Source organism: Eulemur rufifrons, chromosome 4, assembly GCF_041146395.1.
Source record: "Eulemur rufifrons isolate Redbay chromosome 4, OSU_ERuf_1, whole genome shotgun sequence".
Lineage (NCBI taxonomy): Eukaryota > Metazoa > Chordata > Mammalia > Primates > Lemuridae > Eulemur > Eulemur rufifrons.
The window spans coordinates 84,504,178-84,526,806 of NC_090986.1; the positions used below are offsets into that span (position 1 = coordinate 84,504,178).

A 22,629-nucleotide genomic window follows, 5' to 3' on the forward strand; every position below is an offset into this window, starting at 1 on the left:
GCAAGGGTAAGTGGCCACTGGGATGTTCCAAAGTCCAGCCAAGGACACCGGCAGGAGGCAGTAGGGAGCTGTGCGGGTTGCAGCAGGGCGCCATGTGGCAGAGGAAGCTGGCACAGCTGGCAGCTTTCAAGCTGCATCGCAAAAGGCCACCAGCAGCTGTCCCAGTGGGAACTCAGGGTCCCTGGCCTTGAGCAAGGATTCTCAGTGGTGCCTCCCCAGTGTCCCAGGGGGCCGGAGGATGGGCTCTTTGATTCCCGGGAGCTGGGCAGCCTCTGCTGGGCACCGCGACCATGCAGCCCACTGCTGAGTGAGCGAGGTCTGTGCCCTCGGGGTTCCAGCACCTCCCGTGCAGCCCAGGCAGGGATGAGTTGGAGCCTGAGAGGGAGGTCTGGGGAGGGTGCAGGGCGGGGCCGGGCGGGCCCGCGGGTATGGACAGCTGGGGGGGAGGTCTGTGGGACGCGCGTGCGGGGAACAGAAGTTCTCTAAAAAGGAGTCTGGAGGAAAGAGACTCATTCCAGAGACCCCCGCCTTCCATGTGATAAGGTGGCCATTCCAGAGAGCACAGGGAAGGCTCAGGTCACACAGTCTAAGTTCCCGTCCAGGCTCCAGTCAAGTTCATTATACAAATGAGGGATTCACTGGCTTGGTCTGATTGATCAGTGCTGCTGAGTCCTAATTGATCAATACAGATGAGTCTGATTGGTCACAGCGGCTTACTTCTAATTGCTAAATGCAGCTGATTCTGATTGATCAATGCAGTTGAGTTTGATTGGTTAGCATGGCTGAGTCCTGATTGGTCAATGCAGCTGAGTCTGATTGAACAGTGAGGCTGAGTCCTGATTGGCCAGTGCAGCTCAGTTTGATTGGTCAGTGAGGCTACGTCCTCATTGGTCAGTGCAGCTGAGTCCTGATTGGTCAGTGCAGCTGAGTCTGATTACACACTGTGACTGAGTCCTAAATGGGGAGTGCAGCTGAGTTTCATTGGTCAGTGAGGCTGCGTCCTGAATAGTCAGTGCGGCTGAGTCCTGATTCGTCAATACGGCTGAGTCTCATTGGTCAGTGAGGCTGAGTCCTGATTGGTAAGTGTGGCTGAGTCCTCATTGGTCTCTGTGGCTGAGTCTTGATTGGTCAATGCAGCTGAATCTGATTGGTCAGTGCGGCTGACTCCAGATTTGTCAGTGCAGCTGAATCCTGATTGCTCAGTGTGGCGGAATCTGGACAGTGCTGCTGAATATTCATTGGTAAGGGTGGCTGAATCTGCTAGGTCAACTTGGCTGAGTCCTGATTGGTCAGTGTTACTGACTGTTATTGGTGAGGGCGGCTGAGTCCCGGTTGGTCAAAGCAGCTGAGTCTGATTGCTCAGTGCGGCTGAGTCCTGATTGGTCAACGCGGCAGAGTCTGACTGGTCAATTTGGCTGAGCTTGATTGGTCAGTGTGGCAGAATCCTGTTTGGTCAATATGGCTGAAGCTGATTGGTCAATGCGGCTGTGTGTTGATTGGTCAATGCAGCTGAATCTGATTGGTCAGTGCGGCTGAGTCCTGATTTGTCAGTGCAGCTGTATCCTGATTGGTTATTGTGGCTGAATCTGGTCAGCGCCCCTGAGTTCTGATTGGTCATTGTGGCCGAATCTGATTGGTCAGGGCGGCTGAGTCCTGATTGTTCAATGTGGCTGGGTCCTGATTAGTCAGTGTGGTTGAATTTGATTGGTCAGGGCTGCTGAGTCCTGATTGGTCAACATGGCTGAGTGTGATTGGTCAGACTGGCTGAGTCCTGATAGGTCAACACAGCTAAGTCTGATTGATCAGTGTGTCTGAGTCCTGATTGGTCAACGTAGCTGAGTCTGATTGGTGAATTTGGCTGAAATTCATTGGTCAATTTGGCTGAGACTGATTGGTCACTGCGGCTGAATCTTATTGGTCAGTGCGGCTGAGTCCTCATTTGTCAGTGCAGCTGAATCCTGATTGGTAAGTGTGGCTGAATCTGGTAAGTGCTGCTGAGTCCTGATTGGTCAGTGTGGCTGAATCTGACTCGTCATGGCTGCTGAATACTGATTGGTCAACGTGGCTGAGTCCTGATTGATCAATGTGGCTGACGCTGATTTGTCAGGGCAGCTGAATATTGATTGGTCAGTGTGGCTGAATCTTGTCAGTGCTGCTGAATCCTGATTGGTTAATGTGGCTGAATCTGATTGGTCAGGGCGGCTGTGTCCTGATTGATCAATGTGGCTCAGTTTTGATTGGTCAGTGTGGCTGAATCTCATTGGTCAGGGCGGCTGAGTCTTGATTGGTCAATGCAGCTTAATCTGACGGGTCAGTGCAGCTGAGTCCTGATGTGTCAGTGAAGCTGAATCCTGATTGGTCAGTGTGGCTGAATCTGGAGAGTGCGGTTGAGTCCTCATTGGTCAATGTGGCTGAATCTGATTAGTCAGGGCGGGGGAGTCCTGTTTGGTCAACCTGGCTGAGTCCTGACTGGTCAACGTGGCTCAGTCCTGATTGGTCAGTGTGGCTGAATCTGATTGGTCAGGGCGGCTGAGTCCAGATTGGTCAATGTGGCTGAGTATGATTGGTAAAGGGCGGTGGGGCGGGGCGGGGGGACAGACACGGGAGGGGAGTGCGGGCGGGGACAGGACACCCAGCGGTCCAGGGCGGGCTGCCGGCTTCTCCGCCCGATGGGCGACTCGGCTGAAGCCTGACACTCCCCGCGAGCAGCATCCTGACCGTCGTTGTAATGAGTCGCTGAACGTCGCTGGCTGAAACAGATCATGCAGCGCGGGCCCGTGGTCCGCGGGGACAGCACTAACATGCACTGGCTATTCTGGTCGTCCTTGTGGGGAAACTGAGGCACAGAAACCAGTGAAAAGGCCAAAGCAGGCCTGGGACTCAAAGCCTGGAAAGCATAAACCAAAGCTGGGCCTGAGCCCTCACCCAGCCCTCGCCTGACCCTCGTCCGGTCTGAATGTCAGGTTAGACCCACCTAAATGTGACGCAGCAATAACTACTATTGACGACTGAACGGACAGACACTTGGAATGTCAAAGTCTCAGGTAAGAGTAAAGGCAGACACGTTTTTTAAACGCAATTACTATTAGTTTAGCCAACGTTGAGGGGATTCAAAGTGGTGAGCAAGTTCCTGATTTTAGGTAAATTTCCTAGTGACGGGGGATCAGCCTGCTCAGGGTCAGCCAAGTCCACCCAGAGCATGAGACAGAGCCCGGGCTTTGGGTGCCTTGGACGCGTCTGGCGAGAACTTCGATCACAGGGTCTGTCGCTGCTGGGGACAAGAGCCAGTGCAGCCCTAAATGACCACGTGTGTGCCTGTTGCAGGGCTGGAGTCAGGGCCAGGTTGGTAGCCCTGTACCCTGGGGATGGGATCCACGCTGGCCCTGCGGTCATTCAGGTGGTGAGGCAGGCACTGGCCTGGGACAGTGCCCCCCACCTCCCGGGAGCGTGCAGCCCACCCTGGTTGGTAGGGGCTGCTCCATCTGCAGCGTTCGCTGAGGGGGACGGAGGCCAAATAAGTCCTTGCGGGGAGCGGGGTGGGCAGAGCTTTGGCCTGCTCCCTGCCACAGGCTGGCTGGAGGTCCGTTGCCTAAGAGAACTGAGGGTCACACCCCCTGGGCCAGAGGCCTGGCCGCAGCGGAGGTGCAGGGATTTCCTTCCCCGGGCTGCTCGGGGCCTGGAGACTCTGCACCTCTGTGCAGGAGACCAAGAGGGGCTGGGACTCGGGCGCCCCCAGCCTGCTTCCCTGGTCTTGGAGGAGAGTCTCCATCTGTCATGGCAACTGTCCCCGTTTGCCTGGGACCTTTGGTGCTAAACTGGGGGCTTTCCCCTGTTCCCCCAAGTTCTGCAACACGCTTAGAAGCAGCTACTGACCGCCTACATTTGACTACAGATGTAACTGTAGGTGACAATTTTAGTATTTTGCCACTATTTGCCAGTCCTGTGGGCAATGAGCACCCAGGACCTCGGGAAGCAGAGTGTGAATGCCCTGCAGGTCGGAGCAGAGAACCTATTCCAGACACCGAGAGGTGATTCAGAGAGCCTGTGCCTGGGGTCCTGCCCCAGGACCAGCCGTGTGTGTGTCCAGGTGCAGTCAGGGAGCGCAGCGAGGGTTGTGGATGTGGGGTTGGCACAGGACTTCCGCCCACGGGGTGGGGCAACTGCAGCCTTTACAGCAGGCTGGGGTTGCTGGGGTCACCAACGCTAACCAGGCCTGACCCTGCCTAGCGTCCGAGATCAGCCAAGGCCGGGCGCGTTCAGGGCGATACGGCCGTGGACAAGGAAGAAAAGGTGGTGCAGTGCTGGGGAGAGTGAGGGCACCCTGGGGCCCACATCTGAGGCCAAAGGACGTCACCGCTCTTCTGCCCGAGGTGGCCCTGGTGGGGGCAAGTGGAAAATGACTTTTTCACACCCAGTTCTAACCCAAGCTGATTTCCAGACCCAGAGCCCACCCAGGGAAGGGGGACCAGGGTCCCGCAGCAGTTCCTGCAAGGACAGCGCGAGGTGACTGGCAGACCCCGCCCCTGGCTCACCTGCGGACACCCGTGGGCCCTGGGCGAGTCTCTCTGCAGGAGAGCGGCGGGAGGGATGCTGCTCTGCGGTGGAGGCTCCTCTCATGGGTAGTTTTTATTTTTTTTTATTTTTTTTATTTTTGAGACAGAGTCTCACTCTGTTGCCCAGGCTAGAGTGAGTGCCGTGGCGTCAGCCCAGCTCACAGCAACCTCAAACTCCTGAGCTCAAGCGATCCTCCTGCCTCAGCCTCCCGAGTAGCTGGGACTACAGGCATGCGCCACCATGCCCGGCTAATTTTTTCTATACATATTTTAGTTGTCCATATAGTTTCTTTCTATTTTTAGTAGAGACAGGGTCTCACTCTTGCTCAGGCTGGTCTTGAACTCCTGAGCTCGAGCGATCCACCCGCCTCGGCCTCCCAGAGTGCTAGGATTACAGGCGTGAGCCACCACGCCCGGCCTCATGGGTAGTTTTTAAAATAGCAAATGGGCCATCAACATGGGCACCCATGCCGCCTCCCCATGCCTGAAGGACCTGCCACCCCTTCTCAAGGCCCTGGCAGCCTCCTGGTGGGGGTGACACATTCTTAATAACGTGTCAGGGTGTTGACAGCCTGGTCTCTGGTCCCAGAAATAAAAGGCGTTTGGAAATAAGATGCCTTCCCCCCATGTCTGACCCTGTCATCCTGGACACTTATGGCAGACCGTGTCCTGCAGTCCCAGGAGTCCCCATCATGTGCTCTGTGACATTGGAAGGATGACTCACCTGTTCACCTCTGGCGTCATGTGTCTGCTCCTTTCCTTTGCAGCCTCGGTGACATAGGGGCGAAGGTCAGGGTATGGCAGGATCCTCCCTCAGCCTCCCCAGAGCCCACCTGGGTGCTGATGCCTCAGCCCGGTGCTCAGAGGCCACCCTGGCCGGCTGCACTGTGGGTTCCTTCCCCTCCCTGGGCGCCGGGTGCTGCCCTCCACACTGTGATGGGGGTCCTGGCAGACGGGAGCCAGGGCTGGACAGAGCACCTGGCCCTGCCCCTGCCCGGGCCGAATCCTCCTGAATACGCATGCCTGGTGTGGCCCTGCCTGTCCCAGGGCTTGGACAGCTCCTGTGCCAGGGGCTTCTCCCAGCCGTGTGCTGACCACACAGCAGCTTCCGGTGCCTGTCAGCTCCCGCCTGGGCCGTAGAGGAGGAGGACGCAGAAGGGACCCGCACCCAGGTCTGAGCAGCCTGTGGGGGAACTCCTGGGTCACCTGGGGAGTTTCTCACCAGGTGTGCGGAAACTCCTCTTTACAAACAGGCACCTGAGGCGGTGAACCTCTCCCTGGCATTTGAAGGTAACAGCACAGCAAACCTGCAGCTCAGCTGAGAGGCCGCTTTCTGGTCTGGAGGCCTCGGGCACAGGTGGCATGGGGGTGGGGGACTCGTGGGACAGCTGTGTGTGACTGGCCGGCAGTGGCTGCTGAGAGGCTGTGGTCTCCTCTGCCCTCCTTGCAGTGCGGGTGACGTCTGCCCGATGGCGGGCAGTGGGGGGGCCGAATGCCGCGGCCTGGCCATGAGGTGGCAGATGGCACCAGGGTGGGGGGCAGAGGGCGTTGCCTCTGGGGCCTCAGCTGCTGGACCACCAGGTCCCTGCCCTGGAGCTGTCCCCTCTTGCTGAGTGACCAGGGGTGAGCAAGGCCCTCCTTGGCTTCTGACTCAGTCTCCCTCTCTGCTTGGCGTGGGGGGAGCCGTGGCCGGACGGTGCTCTGCGCTCGCGCTCTGCACACGGCGGGTGTGGCGTCGCTTCCCGGAGGGCCACAGCCAGAGTGTCCCGGGAGGAGGCGGCTACGGCTCAGCCGGCCTTGCCCGGGGCCCGTGGGGGTGGGGACACACCGTGAAGCTCTGACTCCCCTTGGGCTCCGGGGAGGTCGTGCTCTCGTGACCGTGGGAAGGGCTGAGGCGCCCGGGCAGAGCTGCCGCCCCTGCCTTGACCCGCGACTGCCGAGTCTGTGTCGCCCCGTGTCGTGGGGACCAGGCGGAGCCTTCACCGAGGTGGGCGTTTGCGTGCGTGGGCGAGCCGGTCCCGCCTCTGGGAATCTGCGAGTCGGTCTGAAAACGCAGGGTCGCTGGATGGGGACAGGGCATCGTTCTTGGTCAGCCTCGTTGTTTTGTGCAGATCCAGCTTTCCAGCTGGTTAATTTTTCTTTTGCTTGAAGAATTTCTTTTAATTTTTTTTTTTTTTGGTAATGAGAATCTGGTGGTGGTAATTTCTTTCATTTTTTGGTCTGAAAAAGTTATTTTACTTTCTGTTTTGATGGTATATCAGATATACCATCTGTTTGCTCCTGCCCTCTGGCGTCCCGCTCTGTGTGAGAGGACGAGGCTGCCAGTGAGTGAGGCCTTCCCGTGCCCAGACCTGTGGCCCCGAGGGTGACTGCGACCTTCCCGTGCCCAGACCTGTGGCCCCGTGGGTGAGTGTGACCTTCCCGTGCCCAGACCTGAGGCCCCGAGGGTGACTGCGACCTTCCCGTGCCCAGACCTGTGGCCCCGAGGGTGACTGCGACCTTCCCGTGCCCAGACCTGAGGCCCCGAGGGTGACTGCGACCTTCCCGTGCCCAGACCTGTGGCCCCGAGGGTGACTGCGACCTTCCCGTGCCCAGACCTGTGGCCCCGCGGGTGAGTGCGACCTTCCCGTGCCCAGACCTGTGGCCCCGTGGGTGACTGCGACCTTCCCGTGCCCAGACCTGAGGCCCCGAGGGTGACTGCGACCTTCCCGTGCCCAGACCTGTGGCCCCGAGGGTGAGTGTGACCTTCCCGTGCCCAGACCTGTGGCCCCGAGGGTGACTGCGACCTTCCCGTTCCCAGACCTGTGGCCCCGAGGGTGACTGCGACCTTCCCGTGCCCAGACCTGTGGCCCCGAGGGTGACTGCGACCTTCCCGTGCCCAGACCTGTGGCCCCGAGGGTGACTGCGACCTTCCCGTGCCCAGACCTGTGGCCCCGCGGGTGACTGCGACCTTCCCGTTCCCAGACCTGTGGCCCCGCGGGTGACTGCGACCTTCCCGTGCCCGGACCTGTGGCCCCGAGGGTGAGTGCGACCTTCCCGTGCCCAGACCTGTGGCCCCGCGGGTGACTGCGACCTTCCCGTGCCCAGACCTGTGGCCCCGAGGGTGAGTGCGACCTTCCCGTGCCCAGACCTGTGGCCCCGCGGGTGACTGCGACCTTCCCGTGCCCAGACCTGTGGCCCCGAGGGTGACTGCGACCTTCCCGTGCCCAGACCTGTGGCCCCGCGGGTGAGTGCGACCTTCCCGTTCCCAGACCTGTGGCCCCGTGGGTGAGTGCGACCTTCCCGTGCCCAGACCTGTGGCCCCGAGGGTGACTGCGACCTTCCCGTGCCCAGACCTGTGGCCCCGAGGGTGACTGCGACCTTCCCGTGCCCAGACCTGTGGCCCCGCGGGTGACTGCGACCTTCCCGTGCCCAGACCTGTGGCCCCGCGGGTGACTGCGACCTTCCCGTGCCCAGACCTGTGGCCCCGAGGGTGACTGTGACCTTCCCGTGCCCAGACCTGTGGCCCCGAGGGTGACTGCGACCTTCCCGTGCCCAGACCTGTGGCCCCGCGGGTGACTGCGACCTTCCCGTGCCCAGACCTGTGGCCCCGCGGGTGACTGCGACCTTCCCGTGCCCAGACCTGTGGCCCCGCGGGTGACTGCGACCTTCCCGTGCCCAGACCTGTGGCCCCGAGGGTGACTGTGACCTTCCCGTGCCCAGACCTGTGGCCCCGAGGGTGAGTGCGACCTTCCCGTTCCCAGACCTGTGGCCCCGTGGGTGACTGCGACCTTCCCGTGCCCAGACCTGTGGCCCCGCGGGTGACTGCGACCTTCCCGTGCCCAGACCTGTGGCCCCGAGGGTGAGTGCGACCTTCCCGTGCCCAGACCTGTGGCCCCGCGGGTGACTGCGACCTTCCCGTGCCCAGACCTGTGGCCCCGAGGGTGACTGCGACCTTCCCGTGCCCAGACCTGTGGCCCCGCGGGTGAGTGCGACCTTCCCGTTCCCAGACCTGTGGCCCCGTGGGTGAGTGCGACCTTCCCGTGCCCAGACCTGTGGCCCCGAGGGTGACTGCGACCTTCCCGTGCCCAGACCTGTGGCCCCGAGGGTGACTGCGACCTTCCCGTGCCCAGACCTGTGGCCCCGCGGGTGACTGCGACCTTCCCGTGCCCAGACCTGTGGCCCCGCGGGTGACTGCGACCTTCCCGTGCCCAGACCTGTGGCCCCGAGGGTGACTGTGACCTTCCCGTGCCCAGACCTGTGGCCCCGAGGGTGACTGCGACCTTCCCGTGCCCAGACCTGTGGCCCCGCGGGTGACTGCGACCTTCCCGTGCCCAGACCTGTGGCCCCGCGGGTGACTGCGACCTTCCCGTGCCCAGACCTGTGGCCCCGCGGGTGACTGCGACCTTCCCGTGCCCAGACCTGTGGCCCCGAGGGTGACTGTGACCTTCCCGTGCCCAGACCTGTGGCCCCGAGGGTGAGTGCGACCTTCCCGTTCCCAGACCTGTGGCCCCGTGGGTGACTGCGACCTTCCCGTGCCCAGACCTGAGGCCCCGAGGGTGACTGCGACCTTCCCGTGCCCAGACCTGTGGCCCCGAGGGTGAGTGTGACCTTCCCGTGCCCAGACCTGTGGCCCCGAGGGTGAGTGCGACCTTCCCGTGCCCGGACCTGTGGCCCCGCGGGTGACTGCGACCTTCCCGTGCCCGGACCTGTGGCCCCGCGGGTGAGTGTGACCTTCCCGTGCCCAGACCTGTGGCCCCGAGGGTGACTGCGACCTTCCCGTGCCCAGACCTGAGGCCCCGAGGGTGAGTGCGACCTTCCCGTCCGAGCCCCGCGGGCACCGCCTTCCCGTGCGCAGCCGCCTGCTGGGGGGCGGCCGGTCCTCAGAGACCCGGGAGGGGCTCCGTGGGGACATGTGGAAACGGGGAACCCGCACTCTCCACCCCACCGAGGTCCCCCACGCCCGGGACGTGGTGGCCACGGGTGTGACGTCCACGCGGTGGCCTCTCCACCCCAATGGGGTAGCAGCCTCTGAGCTGGACGTGGGTCTGGCTCAGCCTCGGTGAGGGAGGTCGCTGTCCTCTCTGTGTCACTGGCAGGGCGTTCAGGTGGTTGCTCATGAACACGGTGTCCTTACAGCAATTCCATCCTTCCAGGGAACGTGGCGTCGCCGCGCAAAGTCCTTTGTGTCCCGCCTTCAGAGTCTCCAGAGCCATTGCTGTGTGAGGTCTGCGGCTTCACGGTAAGTCCTCCCGTGTGTTTCACCGTGTGTTTTGCAGCAGCCACACGCTCCCAGGTCGTCACCGTTGACCCCAAATCAGGAAACACACCTTCCTCCCGACCGTCCCATCCCCCAGGCCCGCTTCTCCGCCTTCCTCAACTGGGAGAAAAATGTGTCTTTCCCTTCGGTTCCAGTTTTCTTTTCCCGGAACCGTTTCTGAGACTGTCCCTCAGTTTCCCCGCCTTGGCAGATCTAAAGAGCAGAGCTGACTCCAAGGCGGGTGTGGGCGGCGCCTCCTCCTGAGCAGACGCAGACCCCACATTCCCGGCAGGAGCACCCACTGTTCATGCCCTGCTCTCTCAGCGCAGCCCCCCAGGGGGAGCGCAGGTCCCCCCTCACTGAGGGTCCCAACCTGCCAAAGGCAAACAGCGCTTCACAGACTCAAGTCTCGTCATGTCGCTCTCCTGATTTATAACTTTGCCAGTGGTCTCCTACTGGCCTTGGAGAGACAACACAGGCCTGACCATGGTCTCCAGACCCTGAGCGGTCCTGCCTGCTCCCCTCTCCCACGCGGGCTACCCCAGCTGCCTGCTGTCTACCCTGCTCTCACTTTCAGGGACACAGCTGGGTTTTGGTGTCTCAGGGCTTTTATTCAGGTTCCCTCAACGCATCCACCCAGTGGACACCCTTAGCAAATTTTCCAAGGGTTTGCCCAGCTAGAGCCTTAAAGTCACAGCAGTTTGTAGTATCCAACAGTAGAGAAGTTGATAATGTGATTTTTTCAAAAGACAAAAAAATCCATTATTTAGTGTATCATTTGTGAGACTCAGCTTCGATTTATATGTAGACCAAGGAAACAGTAGCTAAAAACAGTTTATATTTTAGATCATTAGTAAAGAAAAATTAAATCTCACTGCCAAATGAAAGGCAAGTGGCCTAATTGGTCATGGAAATTTCATAAGAATTTACTGAACCACGTTACCTTGCTGTGTTCTCCAGCCGTGTGTGTGCACATGTGTGTCCAGCGGTTGCGAGGTACCTCAGGTTTGCACACTTATGTTTACATCACCAATCAATGTGACAAAGTCCTAGTCCATACTATGACGATGTATATAAATATTGGAAACCACCTTTTAAAACTTCACCATTTTTACCATTTGTAAGTATATAATTCAATGGAATGTCATACATTGGCCGTGTTGTGCAACCATCTATTTATTAATAGTACCAGATGTTTTTTTTCTTCCTCTGAAGGAAACTCAGAGCCCATTACAAAGTCACTCTCCTTTCCCGGTCCCCCAAGTCCCTGGCAAGCACTAATCTATTTTTCATTGCCGTGGATTTGCCTGCTCTGGACATTTCATACAAATGGACTCATATAGTATGTGGCCTTTGTGCCTGGTTTCTTTCACTTAGGACGTATTCAAGCTCATCCATGTTGCAATATACATCAACTTCATACCTTTTTTCTGTATGATCAAAGACATACAGCATTCACCATTTTAACCATTTTTAAGTGCACACTTTAGTGGCATTAACCACATACACGTTTTTGTGTAACCATCACCACCATCCGTCTCCAGAATTGCTTTCATCTTCCCCAAGTGGAACCCTGTACTTGTTAAACACCCACTTCGTATTTTCTCTTTCCCAGCCCCTGGAAACTACTCCAGGTACCTCATAAGTAGAGCGTACTCTATTTGTCCTTGTGTGCCTGGGTTGTTTCACTTAGCACGATGTTGTTACGTATGTCAGAATTTCCTCATTTTTAAGGCTGAATTATATTTCACTGTGTGAATGGACCACATTTTATTTATCTACTCATCTGTCAGTGGACACTTGTGTTGCTTCCACCTTTTGGCACAGTGAGTAATGCTGCCATGAACGTGGGTGTTCAAGTCCCTGGTTTCAGTTCTTTTCAGTATATACCCAGGAGTGGAATCACTGTGTTGTAAGTGAATTCCATGCTTAATTTTTGAGGTACTGCCATATTGTGTTCCATAACAACTGCTCCATTTCAGTTTTCTCTTTCCTTTTTATGGCTGAATAATATATCAGGTTATGATATATGTAATTTTGCTTATCCATCCATCTGTTGACAGAGGTTTGGGTTGATTGCACCTTTCAGCTATTGTGAACATGGCTGCTATAGATGTTCATGTACAAGATCTTGTTTGAACACTTGTTTTCTAATCTTTGGAGTATATACCTTGGAATGGAATTGTTGAGCTATGGTAATTCTGCATGTAAATTTTTGAGGGAAGATTCAACTAGTTTACACACAGCCTGTACCATTTTATATTTCTACAAGCAGTGTTTAAGAGTATCCAGGTTTTCTGTATCCTTGCCAACAGATATCTTTAATTTTTTTTTTTTTTTAACAATAGTCTTTCTAGTGTGTGTGAGTGGGTATGTCATTGTGGTTGGAATTTGAATTTCCATTATAACTAATAACGTGTAGTATCTTCTTATGTGTTTGCTGGCCAATTGCTTGTGTGTGTGTGTGTGTGTGTGTAGTGTGTATTTTAAACTCTTTATCCATTTTGTTATTTGGTTGTTTGTCTTTTTCCTGTTCAGTTTTCAAAGCTACTTATATATTCTGGATAGCATACCCTCATCGGATATATAACGTGCCTCTGTGGGTTGTCATCTTACCTTCTTGGTGGTGTCTTTGGATTTCCAAAAGTTTTTAATTTTGAGGAAATTTTCTTTACTGGCTGTGCTTATGGTGTCAGTTCTAAGAAACCATTCTTACACCCAATGTTATGAAGGTTTTTCTCCATGTTTTCTTCTAGGGTTTGTGTTTTTACCTCTTACATTTTGGCCTGTGGACCATTTTGAGTTCACTTTTTCTGTGTGGTATGATGTCAGGGTACAGTTTCATTCCTGTGCATGTGGATAGTTGTCTGATGTCACTTGTGGAATTTAGGGACCTTGGGGCTGGCACACAATCAATTGACCATAGAGGCATGAATTTATATCTGGACCCTCAGTTCAACTTCGTTGATCTATATGTTTACCTTCATGCCAGTATCGTTCTGTTTTGATTGTTGTTGCTTTGTAGTAAAATTTAAGATTTAAAATTGGGAAGTGTGAACTTCCAAGTTTGTCTTTCTTTTTCAAGAAGGTTTTGGTTATTTGTGTTCCCTTAAAATTCCATTTGAAGGCCGGGCACGGTGGCTCACGCCTGTAATCCTAGCACTCTGGGAGGCCGAGGCGGGTGGATCGCTCGAGGTCAGGAGTTCGAGACCAGCCTGAGCAAGAGCGAGACCCGGTCTCTACTAAAAATAGAAAGAAATTATCTGGCCATCTAAAATATATATAGAAAAAATTAGCCGGGCATGGTGGCGCATGCCTGTAGTCCCAGCTACTCGGGAGGCTGAGGCAGTAGGATCGCTTGAGCCCAGGAGTTTGAGGTTGCTGTGAGCTAGGCTGATGCCACAGCACTCACTCACGCAAGCCAGGGCAACAAAGTGACACGCTGTCTTAAAAAAAAAAATTCCATCTGAATGTTAGGATCAGTTTGCCCATATTCTGCCGAGAGGCCTTGTTGGATTTTTGTAGGGATTGCATCGGGTTGGAGATCACCTGTGTAGTATGGCCATCTTGAAACATATTAAGTCTCCAGTCGATGAACGTGGAGTGTCTCGACATTTGTTTAGGTTTGCTTTAGCTTTTTTCAATAATGTTTTGTAATTTTCCACATACAGGTCTTGCACCTTTGTTAATTGTTTTCCCGAGTGGGTTATTTTTGTTGATATAATTCAAATGGAATTTTTGTCTTCATTTTATTTCCACGTTCTTGATTACCAGAGTACAGGAATAAAATGGATTTCTGTGTATTGAAATGTTGTTCTGTTACTTATCCATTGTTGTTTGCTGGTTCAAATAATTTTTTTGAATTCTTTGGGATTTTCTATATTTAAGGTGATGTGATTTGGAATCTGTGAATAGATTTGCTTTCCTTTCACGTATGGATGCCTTTTATTTCCCGTTCTTCTCTAATTGTTCTGTATAGAACTTTCAGTGCAATCTTATTTTTTTCTTTCAAAATACTAATAAGGTGGTACAAGTATTTTTGTTACATGGCTATCTTGTGTCGTGCTGAAGTCAGAGGTGTTGGTGTGTCCGTCATCAGAATATAGTGTTCATGTGGGCAAGTTTTTATCCCACACCCACTGGCCATTCCTCCCCCTTCTAGGTTTTCATGTCCTTTATATTGCCATGTGCCTCTGTGTATCCATGTAGTAGCTCCCACTTATTTGTGAGAACATAGGGTATTTGGTTTTCCATTCCCGAGATAGTTCACTTAGGGAAATGGTCTCTAGTTCCCCCCACATTGCTGCAAATGACATTATTTCATTCCCTTTTGTTTTTAGAGACAGGGTCTCCCTCTGGTGGCCGGGATAGAGGGCAGTGGCATGATCATAGCTCACTCCAACCTCACACTCTGGGCTCAAGTGGTCCTCCTGTCTCAGCCTCCTGAGTAGCTGGGACTACAGGTATATGCCACCATGCCTGGCTAATTTTTTTATTTTTTTAGAGAGTGAGTCTCGCTCTTGCTCAGGCTGGTATTTCATTCCTTTTTATGGCCAAGTAGTACACCGTGATATTTATACATGTATGTGTCTACACACACACACACACACACACACACACAGATTTTTTCCCCTTATGAATTGAATGGCACTTAGGTTGATTCCACATCTTTGCAATTGTGAAGTGTGCTGTGCTAAACATTCGAGTGCAGGTGTCTTTTGGATAAAATGACTTCATTTCCTTTGGGTAGTTACCCAGGAGTGGGATTGCTGGATTGAATGGTAGGTCTACATTTCTTTCTTTGAGGATTGCCCATAATGTTTTCCATAGAGGTTTTACTAGTTTGCAGACCCAGCAGAGTATCGGCGCTCCTTTCTCTATGCTTCTGTGGCAGCATCTGTTGTTTTTTGTCTTTTTAATAATGGCTATTCTGATTAGGGTGAGATGGTATCTTATTGTAGTTTTAATTTTCATTTCTCTGTGATTAACTATGTTTAGCAGTTTTTCATGTTTTTTGGCAATTTGTCTATCTTCTTCTCAGAAACTTCTGTTCTGGTCTTTTGCCCACTTTTTGATGAAGGTGTTATTCTTTTCTTGCTGATTTGTTTGGGTCTTTGCATATTCTGGATATCATCTTTTGTCAGGTGCATAGTTGCAAATACTTTGTCCTATTCTGTAGGTTATGTATTCACTGTGTTGATTATTTCCCTTGCTGTGCAGAAGTTTTCTAATTTAATTAAGTCCCATTGATTTATTTTTGTTGTTGCTATGTTTGTCTTTGGGGTGTTAGTCATAAATTCTTTGACTTGGCTGATGTCTAAAATGTTTTTCCTACTTTTTTTCTAGAATTTTTATGGTTTCATGCTTTTCATTTAAGTCTTCAATCCATCTTGAATTCATTTTTGCATTTAGTGAGAGAGCAATCCTGTTTCTTTCTTCTTCATATGGATATCCAATTTTTCCAGCACTATTAATTGAATAGGGCTTCCTTTCCTCAGTGTATGTTTTCTGCTTTGTCAAAAATCAGTTGGTGCTAGGTAGACGGTTTTATGTCTGGGTTCTCTATTTTGTTCCCTTGGATTAGTCACAGTTTTTTACACCAGGACCATGGTGTTTTGGTTACTACAGCCTTGAAGTATAATTTGACGTCAGGTAATGTCATACCTCCAGATTTGTTGTTGAGTATAATGTTGCATGCAGAGGTGAAAGTGAGCATGTTTGCTTTGTCCCTGATCTTAGTGGCAAAAGCTGTGGTTAGGGGTTAGGGTTTTCAGAGTTAGGGTTGCTGTTACAGTTGGGATTGGGTCCTGTTAATAATTTAGTATCTTATGGTCACAAGGATTCTGTTTTGTTAGTCTTATGATCTCTGGGGGGTTGTTTTGTTTGTTTGTTTGTTTTTAAACAGAGATACTTGTGAATTGTATCTAAGCTCCTGGAACTCAGTTGTAAGGTTTCTCTGAGGTTTGCTTGGCTAAGAGGGGTCCATTCAGTTGGCATGGGGCTTAGGGTTTTATTTTAATTTACATTACCATGCTTTCACTAGTATAATTTAGTAATGCTTTCTTTATGTATGCATGGGAGGAAACAGCCAGGAAAAATGAGTAAATCTCCAAGAGGTGGCTCTGAGTTCAGGCTTACATACTATCTTCTGGTGAAACAAAGAAAAAATGGGTGTCGTGGGGGTCGGTAGTGGGGAGGTAACCAGGAAAAGCAAGGTAAGCAAGAGCAAGCATTGTTGTTCAGACTTAAGTGGTGCCTTCCGCATTGCTAAGAATCCCTCAGGATTTAGTCATCCTTCTCTTGTTGCTATGAGAGGGAGACACGTTTACAAATGGAAGTAGGTCTCCTTCACAGACATAAATTTCCCTGACAAAAAGGTAACTTCTGGCCTGTTTTCAGAGCTTCTCCTGTCTGCAGTGTCTCAAAATAATCAGCTCAAAATAATCCTTATGCTGGGCTGGGCATGTTGGCTCATGCCTATGATCCCAACATTTTGGGAGGCCGAGGCAGGAGGCTCCCTGGAGCCCAAGAGTTTCAAGGCTAGCCGGGGCAATATAACGAGGACCCATCTGTACACACACATACGAAAATATTTGGCAGTGGTGGCTCATGCCTGTAGTCCCAGCTACTTGGGAGGCTGAGGATCACTTCAGCCTGGAAGTTCAAGGTGGCAGTGATCTGTGTTCGTGCCACTGCACTCCCGCCTGTGATGACCAGCGCCTTGCCCTCGACCAGCCGGTGCACCTCGCGGACCGCCTCCCGGGTGCTCCTGTCTTTGAACCGCTTCTTGCGGAGCTTCTCCAGCGCCTCCTGGAACTGCTTGAAGGTGATGGTCTGGCACAACTTCCCCTGCGGGGCGGTGGCAGCTTAAGGCAGGGCCTGGAAGCTGACAGGGGGCGAGGGAGAGGAGACAGGGACAGGAGGGGAACAGCCCCCAGCTAAGTCCAAAGCCAGCTGCAGCGCCGAGAGGGAGGCCGGGCCCGGGGCAAGGGGAGGGCCTTCTGCTCACCAAGGCACTTGCGCTTGGGCCCCAGCTGCTCGGGGCTCTAGAGACCCCTGGTGGTCACAGTGAGGCCTGGGGACAGTAGAATGGAAAGATCACAGCAGTCTGGAGTCGGGGAAGGGAGGCTCCCTACTGCCCTTGGTGGGAGGAAGTGGCTGGCGCCCCTGAAGAGCTCGCCTCCCCGTGCTGCGTCCCCGAGCCCAGCGCTTCCCGGGTCCCCAGGGCCCGAGTGAACAGGCCCAGTGGACAAAGGCCGTTCAGAGGCTGTGGGCGCCCCGGGCGGCACCAAGCTCCCCACACTGGGCGTTCTCAGCTCTTCTGTCTGAGTCCAGCTGAGTGCAGTGGCCCTGGGGCCATTGTTTGTGTTTCCAGTCACAGCAGGGCACTCCTCCGCCTCTCCTCGGGACACTCCATGTGAGTGGCCACTTGTCGTGGCTACGGCCGCTGCCCCAGACAGGGAGAGCTTCCCCTGCACACCCAGCAGGAGCCACAGCGCTGTCCCCTGCGGGCACAGGCCAGCCAGGGGCCAGGCACGGCAGGGCTGCTGAGCTCTAGCCCAGCCCAGGGGCCCAGCCTCAGGCTGCTCGCTGGCCCAGAAGGTCGCTGGGATGGGGTCTCGGACCCCAGTGAGGCCCCAGCCCCGCGAGGGTGCCGGGTGTGCCTGCCCTTCCTTCGGGCAACCTGGAGGCTGGAAGGGACGAAGCCCCGCAGGTCTCCTTCACCTTTCCCGAGGAAGTGAGAGGAGAAGGGCGGAGCTGGTGTCCCGAGCAGGTGTCCCCAGGACATCTGCACATGCCCAAGGACAGCCCTCGCCAGGGAGCACACCCCGGGACCCCACTGCTCGCCAGAACCAGGTGTGGCCTCGGACCCGCTTGGAGACCAGGGGTGGGCAGTGGACGGGACAGGACAGGCGGGAGAGGGGAGTACGGGCATAGAGCCCTCCAGGAAGGGAAACTGAGGAAGGCAGGAAGGCAGGGCCTGCGGCAGGGGCGGCTGGTGGCCATCTTCCACCCCCAGCCCCTCGGAAGGAGATATGGATGCGCAGGGCTTCCCTGGCCCACAGGGGCCTCCCCCCACCCAGCCGCCTGGCGCCCTCAGTCCCCAGGAACCGCACTTGGGGCTGAGAACAGGCTCACGGCAGGGGTGACCGCTGGAGCCACCTGCACCCAGACCTAAGGTGAGAAAACGAGGACAGCTGCTCCTTCTCAAGTTGTAGGTGCCGAGAGGAGACCCTGCCAGGTCACATGGCAGTGCCCTGTCCCTGCGAGGGAGCATCAGGATGGGAAGGTGGAACGTTCCAGCACTCGAGTCGCCTGCCAAGGCTGTCCTCACTGGCCTGTTATCCAGCCCACAGATGCCCGGGCACCGGGGACGCCCAGGAGCACCAGTTAACATCAATTGGCAGCCACAGAGATGGGACGGAGCAGGGAGAGAGCAAGAAGACCTGTCTGCAGGTGGCACCGCGCCCCAGGCCCCGCGCTCGAGCCCCACAAAGGCAGCAGAGGACATCGGATGCTGAACCGGAGAAGGGGTGAGGGGTGCTGGCGTCCAACAGGCCGTGCCGCCTGCGAGGACCAGCACTGACACCTCGGGAACCTGGGGCAGCGTGGCCACCACAGTGGCTGGGCCCCAGCTTCCTCTCAGCCCCTCTGGGGTCACTTCTGCAGCCGCCGCCCAGACTGACCCTAACTCTTGCTGTTCTGAGAAGTCCCCTCCAGAGCGCAGGCAAGGCACAGAGCAGGAGCGCACGCACGGGTGGGGTCACACCGGGCCAGTCCTGTGACTCAGTTTCTTTTTACATCTGTTGTGGCTGGCTGCGCTTTCTTTATGGCCCACGGAGCCCTGGGCACCTGCCTTCTGGAAGTTAGTATTGACGATATAAACCAGGCAGTGAAAAGATCACCCTGGTTGTGTTTCTTTTACCATTTTAGTCAAAAGGTGACTCACTGGTCCGTTTTTCAAAATGAGTACAAATGCTCTTGACATAAATTCAGTGATTTTATCAGTAGAATCACAGCTAGAGGTGGCCTCAGCTTCGGGAGCAGAATTATTCCAGGGCAGGCAGACAGTCGCCGTCCAGGGAGCTAAGTGAGTCCCCTGCCCAGAGGAGAACCAGGGCGGCCATGCAGCGCCATGGGAAAGCCTGGCCCCGCTCCCAGACAGGGCCCCGGTGTCATGCCAGGAGCAGCCAGCTCATGAAGACCATTCCTGACTGTCTGCGAATGGAATTGATTTTAGATGGCAGGTGTGTCATTTCCTAGCAGGCAGTCAGCTCAGTCTGCACTTAGAAAATCACCTAAAATAGTGGCATAGGGCCTTGCTCAGCTAGGAAAATTAGATCCTGGTTTGGGAATTAGTGGCCCTTCACCAGCCATGGCCACCTGACCAGTGCGCCCTTTGACCCTGCTCTGGGCTCTTGGTCCTTTGACAAGACCTGGACAACGTCCACGGATTTACCTTCCAGTTTTTAAGGACCGATTCGCCATCAGTGAACAAACTTCTTCGCAGAAGTTGTGTTTGTAAAACCGGGTGGCTTAAACAACAGGAGCTTCCTGTCTTCCGGCCAGCAGGCCAGACGTCCAGGGCCACGTGCCCCCTGAGGCTCCAGGGAAGGACCCTTCCTTGTCTCCAGCGTCTGGTGGCTCCCTGCATCCTGGGCTTGTGGCTGCCAGCTCCTCCTCTGCTCTGTCCTCATGGGGCCTCCTCCTGGGGTGTCTGTTAAAAGGACACTTCTCACTGGATTTAGGGGCCCCCATCTCAAGATCATTAACTTAATTACTTCTACAAAGACCCTATTTTAAAATAAGTTCCTATTCTGAGGTTCCTATGGAGGCGAATTTGGGGGGGGGGCGCTATCACACCAGCTCTACCAGTGGCACGAGTAGTTGCCAGGGGTGTTCACCGGAGGGCCAGGTCCCCAACTGCCCTGCTCAGCTCCCTGCCCAGGGTCCCTGTGCACAGCTGGGAGCTCAGAGGTCCCCGCAGGAGGCCGGCTCTCGAGGGTGCCCATTCCCCTGCCCTCTGCTCACACCTGAGCTGGCTGGGCCGGGCCCACTCCCTGCCTGTCAGGTTCTGGACTCTGCGGCTGGCCTTGCCCCTCCTGAGAGAGACAGAGACAAGAGAGTGAGGGAGACAGAGACAGAGAGAGACAGAGAGCAGGGGAGACAAAGAGGCGGAGATGGACACACACGCAGAGGAGGGAGGGGGCAAGTAGGAGGTGTGGCCACCTGGGTGGCACAGCGACACCACATGACATCTTGGGAGTGCCACCTGCCCTGGAGCTCCGTGGATGGAACTGACTCAGTTTTACCAAAGGATGGTCACGGAGCCCCACTCTCCTCCCCAACCATGTGAACCTGGTAGAAAGTCCCAGGGCCTTCCTGAACCAGCGGGATCTACACAGCCAGGTGTGGGGCAGGCCCTGGTGGGACCAAGCCTCCCAGAAAAGCCCAGAGAGGGGAGCGGGGGGACCTGTGTCCACACCTGTCCTACCCCTCCGCCCTCTGCAGCAGTGGGGTGGGGAAGGGGGGGGCAGCTCTCCCTCCTGGAAGCCTCTCTGGCTGACCAGGCCCTGCGCTACTGCTTTGGGCCAGGAGGGTGTCAGGACGCTGACTTGGCAGCGGGGTGGGGTGTGGCTGTGGGGTGCAGGAGTCTCGGGGACACAGGGCTCCTCGGCAGCTCCCTGTGCCCAATCCACAGGTATGGGACTGTGCAGGGGCTAAGGGGCTTCTGCCCGTCCCATGGGCCCTGCAGGCCCCTCTCTGTCCCTCCTGCATGGTCCGACTCCTCCCTCAGTGTTCACCCCCTCCCCTGCCAGGGGGCTCCGGGGTTTGGAGTTTCATTGCAGGTGGCCTGGGGCTGCTGGCAGTGGGCGGTCGGTCATGCTCGGCCACAGCAACACTTGGACGTCTGTTCAGCCTCTCCCTGGAGAGGCAGCACCATTCACACCCTCCCCCTCCGCAGAGCCAAGGCAGGACCAGCCCATCGGACACCACCCAGCCCACAGCACACCTGGCTCCTGGCCCTGGGGTTTGGCTGCCCGCAGCCTCGGGCCTGCTGAGCCCCTCCCGGGGACCTGGCCCAGGGCAGGTTCTGTCCTCAAGCGGCAGTGCCAGGGCCCTCTCACTGGAGCCACGTGGGGCTCGAGCAGCCGGATGCCAGAACAGGGGCCTCTCGACCTGGTTCCTGTTTGGGGCACAGAACCACCCAGCTCAGCGCCTCGCCTGCCTGGTCCCAGCCGTGTCTGTTCCTGGGCCTCCCCAACGTGCCCCATCATTTTGTTTGGAGTGGGCAGCTGCTGGGGGTCGGGGGGCTGAGGCAATATGGCAGCGATCAACAGCTCCTGCTTGTGAGCACCTTGCGAAGCACCTCAGAATCCACCAGGGACACAAAAGCCAAACTCAGGAGACGCTCGAGACACACGTGGCGGCCTCTGACCCTGGCAGGTGGGGACTTAGTGGGAATTGGCTGGCCGCAGGGCAGACGGCTGACCCTCAACATTGAAAGGCTCAGAGTACAAGCAGTAGGCTCACAGCAGGCCAACAGCCCCCCACGTGCTGGGGCTGCGAGCTGGCCCGACACCTGCCAGCCTCAAGATGCCCAGGGCCCTGGAGAGGAAGCTACCTATGCTAGAGCGCTGGCCTGGCCAAGCAGGGTCCTGGCGGGAAGCAGCAGAGGTATTGGGTAGCAAGGGGAAGTGGCCACTGGGACGTTCCAAAGTCCAGCCAAGGACACAGGCAGGAGGCAGTGGGGAGCTGTGCGGGTTGCAGGCAGGGCGCCACATGGCAGAGGAAGCTGGCACAGCTGGCAGCTTTCAAGCTGCATCGCAAAAGGCCACCAGCAGGGGTCCCAGTGGGGACTCAGGGTCCCTGGCCTTCAGCAAGGATACTCAGCTGGAGTGTGTTGGCTCCCCAGTGTCCCAGGGGGCCAGAGGATGGGCCCTTTGATGAGTGGGAGCTGAGCAGCCTCTGCCGGGCACTGCGACCATGCAGCCCACTGCGGAGCGAGAGAGGTCCGTGCCCTCAGGGCTCCAGTAGCTCCCGTGCAGCCTGGGCAAGGATGAGCTGCAGCCTGAGCATGAGGTCTAGGGAGGGTGAAGAGCGGGGCTGGGCGGGCCCGCGGGTATGGACAGCTGGGGGAAAACCTGTGGGACCCCTGCGTGTCGGGAACAGAAGTTCCCTAAAAAAGAGTTTGGAGGAAAGAGACTCATTCCAGAGACCCTGCCTTCCGTGTGATAGGGTGGCCGTTCCAGAGAGCACAGGGAAGGCTCAGGTCACACAGCAGAAGTTCCCGCCCAGGCTCCGATCAGGTTCATTATACAAAGCAGGGATTCACTGGCTTGGTCGGATTGATCAGTGCAGCTGAGTCTGATTGGTCAGTGTGGCTGCATCCTGATTGGTCAATGTTTTTGAAGCTGATTGGTCAGTGTGGCTGAATCCTGACTACTAAGTGTGGCTGAATCTGATTGGTCAGTGCTGCTAGGTCCTCATTGGTCAAGGTGGCTGAATCTGAATGCTCAATGCGGCTGCGTCTGATTATTCAGTGAGGGTGAATCTGATTGGTCAGTGTGGCTGAATCTGATTGGTCAGTGCTGCCGAGTCCTCATTGGTTAACGTGGCGAGTCTGAATGTTCAGTGCGGCTGCCTCTGATTAGTCACTGTGGCCGAATCTGATTGGTCAGTGATGCCGACTCCACCTTGGTGAACGTGGCTGAGTCTGAATGCTTAATGCGGCTGCGTCTCATTAGTCAGTGTGGCTGAATCTGATTGGTCAGTGCTGCTGAGTCCTCATTGGTCAACGTGACTGAGTCTGAATGCTGAATGCTGCTGCGTCTC

At 55.7% G+C, this 22,629-nt stretch overlaps 1 protein-coding gene across 1 annotated transcript; it reads right to left on the reverse strand.

Annotated features, from left to right (window-relative positions):
• Positions 1 to 5,972: 5,972 nt before the first annotated feature.
• LOC138382490 (uncharacterized) lies at positions 5,973 to 9,652 on the reverse strand. Its single transcript, XM_069466969.1, has 8 exons — positions 9,626 to 9,652; positions 9,242 to 9,282; positions 8,816 to 8,954; positions 8,652 to 8,774; positions 8,324 to 8,528; positions 8,242 to 8,282; positions 7,561 to 7,790; positions 5,973 to 7,314 (listed from the first exon to the last, which is right to left on the reverse strand). Exons 1-8 carry the CDS (start codon positions 9,650 to 9,652, stop codon positions 6,783 to 6,785), a joined length of 1,338 nt encoding a protein of 445 aa, XP_069323070.1. The 3' UTR covers positions 5,973 to 6,782.
• Between the last annotated feature and the right edge of the window lie 12,977 nt (positions 9,653 to 22,629).